The sequence below is a fragment of the Aplysia californica genome, unplaced genomic scaffold (assembly GCF_000002075.1).
Source record: "Aplysia californica isolate F4 #8 unplaced genomic scaffold, AplCal3.0 scaffold00584, whole genome shotgun sequence".
Taxonomy (NCBI): domain Eukaryota; kingdom Metazoa; phylum Mollusca; class Gastropoda; order Aplysiida; family Aplysiidae; genus Aplysia; species Aplysia californica.
In genome coordinates, this window is record NW_004797854.1 from 361,843 (window position 1) to 372,372 (window position 10,530).

General features: G+C 38.8%; 2 protein-coding genes across 2 annotated transcripts in view; one reads left to right on the forward strand and one right to left on the reverse strand.

Annotated features, from left to right (window-relative positions):
- The window catches only part of LOC101845644 (leucine-rich repeat-containing protein 74B), a gene marked incomplete at its 5' end in the record, with an annotated part of 61,230 nt that extends 57,643 nt beyond the window's left edge, over positions 1-3,587 (forward strand). Inside the window, 1 exon segment of the mRNA XM_013087402.2 lies at positions 2,378-3,587. Within this exon segment, the coding sequence (XP_012942856.1) occupies positions 2,378-2,552 (175 nt within the window).
- A 1,393-nt stretch (positions 3,588-4,980) lies between these two features.
- On the reverse strand, positions 4,981-6,704 carry LOC101845874. Its single transcript, XM_013087400.2, has 2 exons — positions 6,584-6,704; positions 4,981-5,568 (listed from the first exon to the last, which is right to left on the reverse strand). Exons 1-2 carry the CDS (start codon positions 6,688-6,690, stop codon positions 5,247-5,249), a joined length of 429 nt encoding a protein of 142 aa, XP_012942854.2. The 5' UTR covers positions 6,691-6,704; the 3' UTR covers positions 4,981-5,246.
- Positions 6,705-10,530: the final 3,826 nt, after the last annotated feature.

The following is a 10,530-nucleotide window of genomic DNA, read 5'->3' on the forward strand; positions in this document are numbered from 1 at the left end:
AATCATCCATGTAACTCACTTATGAATGCATCGATTTGCTTTTCCAACTGCATAAAGCTAGATTATGGTGTGAATAACAAGCCCTGAAATTTTCATTGGATTCAAATTGAAAACAAAAACAAAAAATAGATGAGAAAAACTAATCAAAAATTGAAGTTTTGACCAAAAAAAGACATTTTGTTACATAATAGTCAAAATAAAAGTTCAAGGACAGAAAATCTGAAAGATGCTGATTGTAACACAAAGAGTATGCATTTTTAGACTTACAAGTAGTTGAGCCATTATAATACTTAAAGCGTCCAGATACCATAAAGTGACCCAAAATCGTCAACTTTAAAACCAGCCCCCCCCCTCCCCCACCCCCTTAAAGATAGGCGATGAGTTTACTGAAACAAGTCGCGACTAATACTGAGTTTACAGCTTTTGTTCTCAGTATAGATTAACATGGAGTTAGAATTTTTTTTGTATGTCTTATTAGCTTGCGTAGGTCTACGTACTGAGCTTTGTGTTTTATTTTTTTTTTGTGTTCAAAAGAGGTTATTCTTGTTATTGTTGCTATTGTTGTTGTTGTTGTTGCTGCTGCTGCTGCTGCTGCTGTAACTTCTGTAACTGCGATTGTTGTTTATTATTCTTTTCTTTTAGCCTTCATTTTTTCATAGACAGATCACATTTAGTAAAAAAAAAATTAAAATAATGTTTGCATCATCTGCTTTATAAATATATCAGCATTATGGCTAACTTTGAACGTAAATCAATGTCTTCATAAAGGTGCTTCAAATGTCGTAAAGCTAGCATATTATCTACTTTAATGTTATGCTAATATGTGTAGTATGCTTTTGTCGCTCAGATATTGTTTGGGAAATACATTTTTGGCCGGCGTTCTGGGAACGAATAATTATATTTCTTTCTCTCTTTACTGAACAATTGCAAAAAACTGTTCCTTAATCTTAAAGATCAATGTTATTGTACTGTAGTTGTAGTTGTTTTTGTTGTTGTTGTTGTTGTTGTTGTTGTTGTTGTTGTTGTTGTTGTTGTTGTTATTATTATTATTATTATTACCGTTGTTGTTGTTTGTTGTTGTTCTTGTTGTTACATAATTTTTTGTTTTATTTTCTTTTGGTTTAGTTTTGTCTTTTCTCTTCTTATCTAAATTGATAGTTTTATTTCTGAGCGTAACCTGTAATAGATTCTAGATCTATACATGAACTTCTCTTAGTTTGTACAAATTACTTGTGTCTGTCCTTTAGAAAAGATTATCATTATTAATTAATGAAAAAGCCACAGATACACTTTACCTAAAAAGAAAAAGTTGACTGAAAGATAAACAATGTATCAAAAATTGAGCTAATTTGTTAAGATGACTATATATGCTAAAGCAAGCACAATCATGTCCACCTTTTGATACGAATCAGAAGGTGGCGTCATTGTGATAGAAATGGACAAGGAACACACATACACATACACACACACACACACACACACACACACACACACACACACACACACACACACAGCGCGCGCGCACACATACACACACACACATATATATATATATATATATATATATATATATATATATATATATATATATATATATATATATACACGCACACTCACACACACATTACATACACATACAATAAATACCTGCGGCTGCAACATCACCACCATTCACGCCACCACCTCCACCACAACCGAACACTGCAATCAAACGTGAGTGGGTAGTTGGAGGGCACATCAAGTAAGCCCTACTTCTTTACTTGTTCTCTCTCTCGTTTCTGTCCTACATTTCCCAAGAACTAAATGGGCATTATTGTATCGATGTGCTTCTCTTTACTCAAACCTCAAACAAACAAATCAAAGCAACACTAGTTTAGTTATTGGTCTTATTACTGCTATTATTTTTTCATGTTTTCAAAATCTTCTGGTTGCAGTTGAGTTATTTTGCCTGAAATGTTTTGTTACCATTACAGCCTGCAATTTACATGTATATAACAAAAATCAGTAGACCTTGCACTGATTTATACTAATATTTTAATTCTTAGTCTTCAAAGAGCTTATGGATGGTTACCATTATTATGGATGGCTTTGTCTTGTTACCATTTCAGCCTATGTTCCCTATTTATAGAGATCTGTAGCCCATGCAATAATACTAATATCGTAGCTCTTGGCTTATAGAGAGCTTACGGAATTGCTACCATTACAGACTGTGCTTCTTATAACAAAATTCGTAGACACTGCACTAGTATTGGAGCTCTTGGCCTTTAGAGAGCTTTGTATGGTTACCATTATAATAACTTTGTTACCATAACAGCCTATGTTTCCTATTATAGAAATCCATAGACCATGCACTAATATCGTTACTCTTGGCCCTCAGAGAACTTATGGATGGTGAGAAACTGTTCCGAAGGAAGTCCATCAGGAAAAAGCTGAGGAGGCAGTCCAGCGAGAAGGTGATCCGCAGACAGAGGGCGGGGAGTTTGCCGGACCTGAACGTGGGCTCGGAGCGAGGCAAGAACAGCACAACAGGGTTACCAGCGCTGGCCGAATAATAGAACGATTCATCTTTATTTTTAAACACTTATGTTTATTGGTGTCTTATCGCACCCATCAACACAAACTAGATACGATATTCACTGACGGGCTTTGACCCTGTCTGACAGGAAAGAAGCGCGATACTCGATAAAAATTATCTCACACAGGTTTTGAACTCGTGCCTTCTGCGTGCGGTGGCAAAAATATCTTTACGCTTCATCACAGACGACTAAATGAAGAAGTGAAACAATTAACCAAATCATTGTTCTTTTTTCTGTATTGCATTGATTTGAATTAGTATAACGTCGTATTAGACACTATGATTATTACTTTTTCAGGGCTGAGTACTTGACACCAGTTTGAGGAGAAAAGAAAAAGAAGTTTTACTTTTAGTAAGAGATTTACTGCATTTACAACACAGATAGGCCACATAAGTGTCGAAGATTAAATGTGTTACTAGACAATAACATGCACACAAAAGGAGTAGTGTTGAGGACGATAGATGTTTCCTTGCAAAGAAAGATTTATTGTTTACTTACTTGTGTATGTCGGTTCTAATTATGCCGCAATATTGCTTTATTTTGTTGTGCTGATGATTTGAAGTGTTATGTATGCGCTAAGTAGTTAAGTGATACATGGTGTTCTCGAGAGGTTTGATAATTTAGATAAAGTTAATAAACCTAAATGCAGAAAATAAGCTTAGAAGAATGCTGACGGAGGGGGAAGAGAAATAACAAATAGTGCTAACTACTTTAATTGTTTGTAATACTAGACTAATTCTCAGGGGCAGGCTGGATAATGTTTGATAAGCCCTTCTGTGACAGATATAATTATTCTGAAAACGATAGCGGACAGCTATACGACATTGCGCAACGGAGCTCGGCGCACCTGTATGCGGTCGTGGTCTATCGCTGAACGATATGAGAAATGAAATATTGTAATTGTGTGTTAGTCTTTCTCGTGGGGATTAAAGACGAGATATTTAGTTTCGTCTGCCACGGACCGTGTAAATGACATGGCGCTTTGGTGTACAGGCAGAGTAGAGAGAGAGAGAGAGAGAGAGAGAGAGAGAGAGAGGGAGAGAGAGAGAGAGAGAGAGAGAGAGAGAGAGAGGGAGAGAGAGGGCAGAGAGAGAGAGACTTTGTAAGTGTGTGGATATGTTTGTTTGTGTATGCATGTGAGACAGAGAGAGAGAGAAAGAGAGAGTGACCGAGAGAGAGACAGAAGGAAAGAGCGAGAGAGAGGGGGGACAGAGAGAGAGAAAGAGAGAGAGAGCAAGAGAGAGAGAGAGCAAGAGAGAGAGAGGGAACCGAGAGAGAGAAAGAGAGAAAGCAAGAGAGAGAGAGCAAAAGAGAGAGAGAGAGAGAGAGAGAGCAAGAGAGAGAGAGCAAGAGAGAGAGAGAGAGGGTGGGGTGGACGTGTGTGTATATGTCTGTGTGTATGTGAGAGAGAGACAGACAGACAGACAGACAGACAGACAGACACACACACACACAGACACACAGACAGACAGACAAAGACATTATTTTGTAGCTCGATAGCAGCTGCTTGTGACGTATATCTGGGGGACAGATGGTAACCTGTAGCTATTGTTATGTTTAGAAGGCTCTTTTCTCTTTTTTTATCTTCCACTTTCGATGGAATTATTATGTGCACGTTTATAATGAAAAAGAAAAGATCAAACGTTTTTCCTTCATCATCCCTGTCCATTTTATGCAAATTTTGGGTTCGTGTGAAGAAAACTCATTCAAAGACTGGTGAATAGTCTGATATTGTTTGAATGTTTATTAGAAGCTATCATCATCATCATCATCATCATCATCATCATCATCATCATCATCATCATCATCACCACCACGACTATTTCTACCACTACCAATAGCACGAATAATGGTCCTGGGGTTTTTTCAATAGCTAATGCTATGCCATTGCACCTGCCACGCATGAATAAATCTGAATAAATCACTGTATCACATGCTGTCATGAGCCTTCACTGATTCTATTTTCGAGAGAGTCGTGTCTTGGTGACTGTTTGGGTGGGCTTACGTGCGGGGGAGGGAGGGAGGTGGAGCGCCCAAGGAAGAGATGATGGGTGGGGGGTATGTGAAGGACGATCAGTTTATGAAGGAGACAGAAGCTCCTTCAATCAAAACAGAGACGATGCTCTCTTCTCTCTCTCTCTCTCTGTGTGTGTGTGTGTGTGTGTGTGTGTGTGTGTGTGTATTGTGCGTGCGTGTGTGTATGTGTGTGTGTGTACCAGAGAGAGAGAGAGAGAGAGAGAGAGAGAGAGAGAGAGAGAGAGAGAGAGAGAGAGAGGGGGGGGGGGGTCATCGTGATGGTATCAGGGGCCTTGTTAGAATAATGAAATCGAAGAAACTGACATTTTTCAGTCATTTGGGCAATTTTTATAGGCATTTCCATAACACAAATAAAAGAACAAGAAGGTTTTTTTCATTATCATTTATTCAACACGTCTGTTCTCTATTATATTATCCACTCACGCAAGTAATTCATGATAGGATCTTATATTTCCACTATAATATTTGGTTAGATGAGAGTCGCCAATAAAAACATCTTCATGCTAGATACAACACAGCAACAACAAAAAAAGAACAACGTTAAAAAGTCCAACATTCTGTACCAAATTTAGCTGGTCGTTTCCCCCATGCATGGTAACCACGAAAAAGGTTATATTATTATACTATTTTAAATCAACCTTCCTTCTTGGTTTTCCGTTCGACACAGTTGCCTGGGATGTTCATGACTTGAGGATCCGATATAGTAGAGTTCCAGCTAACGAAAGAGTAAGCCCAGGCCTCGAAGTCTCCCATGGCCTTACGAACGACCGGTACGTTAGGTTGTCCAGGCACGTTTGTGAACGAGGCCACCATCTTACGACCCATGTTACTGAACTCCCATGACGTCACGGGCAGAGAGCCGTCCAGACCGAAGAAAGAGGAGCCCATGTATTTGGCGGTGGGTGGCAGGCAGCGATCATAGACGGAGTTCGCAGGGACAGGGTATTTCTCGCACCTGTGGTTGATAAAAGGATGTTTAAGTAAGAGTGTTGTGGCACATGTAATACAAATGGATCTTGATTTTTAGTTTCAGTAAGCGCTTTATTATATTTGTACCACAAGCAGGTCATAGGTTGTGGTTTTAGTTTTTTTGTTTTTTGTTTTTTTGAGCTTAGTTAGAGTGTTACGGCACTTGCAACACAAATAAGCTATATGAGCGCCGAAAATTAGAGGTGTTAAACATACAAAGAAAAATCGGTATTTAGTTTATGTAAAAGTCTTACGACATTTGGATCACTGACAGGTCATATAAAGTCTCTTGACCTGATGTCACAAGGAGATGGACATTAAAATCATTGTCATGCCGAGAAAAAAAGACAGACTTCGGGTGGTGGGAGTGTGTCACTGGTAGGTCCAACTTCTTTTCTTTCAACCCCTGTTATATTTGTCTGTACTATAATATTATGTTAAAAGAGGAGTCCACTCAAAATTGATATCGAATAGTTACAGGAGGTAACAAGAAAAAAATAAAAAAGTTTTTCTCCCTTTTCTGAAAAATGTTCTCGCATGGGATAAGTGACGATTTATTTCCTGTCGTAGGAAGTAAAGAGTTGTTGAGACGTATCTGCGTTTCACAATAGCAGTCATATAGTTTGATTCTTGTTGTTGTGTGGGTTTTTCTGTGGGTTTTTTTTGTTTGTTTTTCTTTAAGTTTAAGTAAAGAGAACCACATCAGCACAAGAACAATCGTATAGTCTGTTTGTTTGTTTCTTTCTTTCTTTCTCTCTTTCTTTGAGTAAAGAGATCCACATCGACACAATAACGGTAATTACGTTGTTGGGAAAAGTAAGACAGACAAGAGAAACAACAGAGAAGTAAAAAAAATAGGACCTACCAGTGGCTCCCACCAACCACCTTCACAGTCACATAATGTTAGGAAGAAGCAAGACATACAGACAAAAATAACAGAGGTGAAGAAAAGAAGTTGGTATTACAAGTCGTGGTGTCCTCTAACGACCCCAAGCACGTACCTGCCATCAGGGAAGATCTCATATCCAGTGAGGTTGTTCCAGGAGCGAATCAAGTGGAACTTGAAGTTGATACCTATCACACCGACCATGTTTTTGTCGAAGTCCATAGCAATGTAAGTGACATTCTGTGAATGAGAAGGTTATTTTTTTTTTTTTTTTTACTTTGCACGAGTTTTTCTGTTCTACGGCAGGTACTTGAAACACAAATTTATATATATCACCACACAAGTTGCGAAGGTAAGATTTGAGTTTTAGTTTCAGTAAGTACGTAAGTGCCGAAGATTAGATTTAAACCTATAAGGACAATAGAAGGCAGATAGGAGAGATGGAGCAGACTTTACAAGAGCGCAGAACGGCATCATGCTTAACTTATTTTCCATTTGTTAATTTATACAGGTAAACTAATAAGACTGATAATTCAGGTGATACAGGTGGTATAAATGCTGATAATTAAACGTTTCAAGCCTACTAGTGAGTAACGTACAAAGAAAAGAAGAAGGAAAGATAAAAGAAACGATGATTGTTTGAGGAGCAAACCACACTAAAACACCAGTGAACTACCCCCAGCGAGTGATAACTAGCAACAAAAAGAAGAGTGAAGTAATCTTGATAAACATCTCTTTAAAGGAAAAAACAACAATTACAAAACACAGAAGAAACACTTTCGATTCTGTGGTATCTCGACAAAATGGTCCTTTCTCTCGGTTGATCACGGGTAAACAATAGTTCTACTTTATTCGACCGCTGCTATTTGTGTACGAGTGTTTATCTGGGTTATCTATCATAAGGTTGTTTCAGATATTTTGCTACACAGGCTTTCATTTGTGGCATATATTTATTTGTCCAATAGTGCACATTATTTGCATAGTCTTTGTTGCTTTGTTTAACTAAAGAGGCGCAAGCTCACACATTTACCTCGATCATTTAGTGCAGGGTAAAAATAGGAAAGACAAACAGAAACAACAGAGATCAAGAAAAGAAGTAGAGCTTACCAATGGCGCCTTCCAACCACCCAGCTTTATTTGGTCCCCCCACCCCCTAAAAAAGTTGATAGATCATTGGTCAATGTATGGGTTTAACTGCAAGTTAGATCATTGGTCAATGTATGGGTTTAACTGCAAGTTTATTTAAGAAAGGGGGGGGTCCAAATAATCTATATTATCATTCACCTTCACGAGGACCAAGCCAAAAAGCCAAATGGGTGTAAGGCCATACGCATTCTCAAAACAACCAAATCAGATAACCCAGTTGGGGATTCGAACAAGGGCTACCCGCTCTGTAATCCAACATGATACCAGCGGAAACCAACGGTGCACCCCAAATAGCCGAGTAATGTCAAAATTAAACTTTAAATTGTTTGATTTGAAATTGCTTCCTCGGAAATTTTTCCACGACAAAAATCAAGGAAAGGCTTCACGTCCTCATAAAAAGGGCATACTAAAAATACTATTTATTTTGAAATAGATGGTGCTATAAAAGAGTTTCCAAAGTCTTAATTTCTTAAAGTCCGTATTCTTACATCGAAATGTTTTACCACATTTTATACGTTCTTATTGTTAAAAAGGAAATCAGCCAGTCTGATTCAAAGTTTTATAACATAATATTCTTTGGACTATGCAAGTAAAGAATCATGATCTCTAATTAGATACAAATCCACAAGGTCCAATTTAAACTTTGTGTTTTTGTTTTAGGGGTTCTTTTTGTGTGCTATGGAGTTTTTTGAGTGGGGGGGGGGGTAAGAATTTTACGGCACTTGCAACACGTATAGGTCAAACAAGATTGGAAGTGTTACTACTAGAGAGTAACTTACATACATAATATTGTTAAAGACAGAAAAGGAGAAAGACATACAAGGACGATGGAAGTTTGATATGCTCGAATTTAAGAAACAAACAACACCAAAGCGTGTAAACGTTACAAAATGTCTTTCTCGATAACCCATCAAAAATAACGAGGGGAAAGCAGCCACCGGAAAGTTTTTTGGCTATCAAGCAGCGTCTTTCTTTGACAGGTCAGACGTTTCACTTGTCATTACCATCACGCGGATATTAGACCAGACAGAGCGTAAAAGTATAAGAGAAAATCCACAGTACATTTTAGTCTTGTGCGAGTGTATGTGAGTGTGTGTGTGTGTGGGGGGGGGGGGTAACAGGTTCAAGCAGACAAATTTCGATTGCGAGCTTTTTCTTTCTTTCAAAATATTGCTCTTTGTTACGATAATTGACATTATTACTTTGGCTAACCACTAACTTTCTTTACAGTCGATTTACCTATATGGGGGTGGTAAGGGGGAGGAAGGTCCTGAAATGGTATTTCAAAATACCATACTTATTTATTTTTTTTATGATTTAGTTTTATAGAGAAGGCTATTCAAAATATCAACGACGTCTGTAAAGTATTATCACTTAGGCGCTCCACTGTCGCACGCAGGAGGCCCAAGTTCGATTCCACAGTAAATTGGTGGTTCAGAGTATTCCTCTCAGCACCCGTTGGCTCTGGCAGCAGCTGCTGCTACTGTCGGAAGCCCGACTCCTAAGTGATTTAAATTGCACAATGGGTGCGTTAAAGGCTCTCGTGGTTAACCTCTCGCCTAGAGGTTAAGGTGTTGGCCTCTCATTTAAAGGTCCCGGGTTCGAATCCGGGTAGCGACCGAAACATTTTCTTCTCTAAAATGTGTCTCTCTTCTCCCTCTTGCCTTCTCTCTTGCAATACTCTGTCGTCTGTTTTCGTCTCCACTGTTTCCCCCACCCACTCACCTTCTTTGCCCCCTCCTCTGGGCTCCTGACTCTTTGTGCAGTCTATCTACTGATACTCTTTGGTTCCTTCTTACTGCTGTCTTTCTGCCACACCCCTGATTTTCTGGTAGGAAAGATCAACTCCTAGCCTTCTCAGACAAGGGCAAAAAATCCCGGAGGGTCCGTGTACAAGTTGCACACGTTAAAGATCCCTTGGTGGTCTAAAATCGATAAAAGTAGGCTTCAGCCGCCACCAGGGCAAACTTCCAAATTTCCTACCAAATGCAAATATTAGGTGTGTCCAGCGCGCTCAAATGACCTTATGCAGTTGCGAGCGCCGCAAAACACTTACCCCCCCCCCCCAAAAAAAAAGAAAGAAATGTCAAAACAAAAGCGTGGGGATCAACATACCTTTGTGTCCATGTTAACGGTGAAGAATTCCGATTTCTCGGGATAACACACTTTAGTGGGGTCTGGACTCTGAGCCGAGGCCAACACCACGCAACAGAAAACTGTTAGATAAGCAGCGAACAAAGCCATCATCGTCTTTTCCTCTCAACGTCTACGTGCCTTAATAGGTGGACACCACAGGTAAACTGAGCACGCTTTTCTTTGCACTGGCCACTTGAAAGGGGAGTTGAGTGTATATATATATATTATGATATATATATATATACATAATATATATATATATATATATATATATATATATATATATATATATATATCACAGTCTGTGAGTCTCACCTCCTCCCCTTGCCCCTCCCCCTCCCTAAAGAGATCTCCTGTCGTTGTTTTTTCCCTTTATCCTATTAAGAAAGACAGTGGGCGGAAAATAAATAATTCACGATTCTCTGTTTATGCTGTTTATGTTGACAGACCTCATTTTCGAAAGGTGCAAAGCTATCGCGGGCGAAGGCTTTATGTGGTTAATTAAATGTGTTGATTATCAGTAGGAATAGCAGTAGAGTAGGAGTAGGAGTAGGAGTAGGAGTAGGAGTAGGAGTAGCAGTAGGAGTAATAATAATTATAATAATAATAATAATAATAATAATAGTAGTAGTAGTAGTAGTAGTAGTAGTAGTAGTAGTAGTAGTAGTAGTAGTAGTTGTTGTTGCTGTAGTGACGGTGGTGATGACTGTTGCAGTAACTCCAGCAGCACCAAAACTAAGAATTCAATACTGGCTACTACCACGAAGTTCTCAAAAAGGG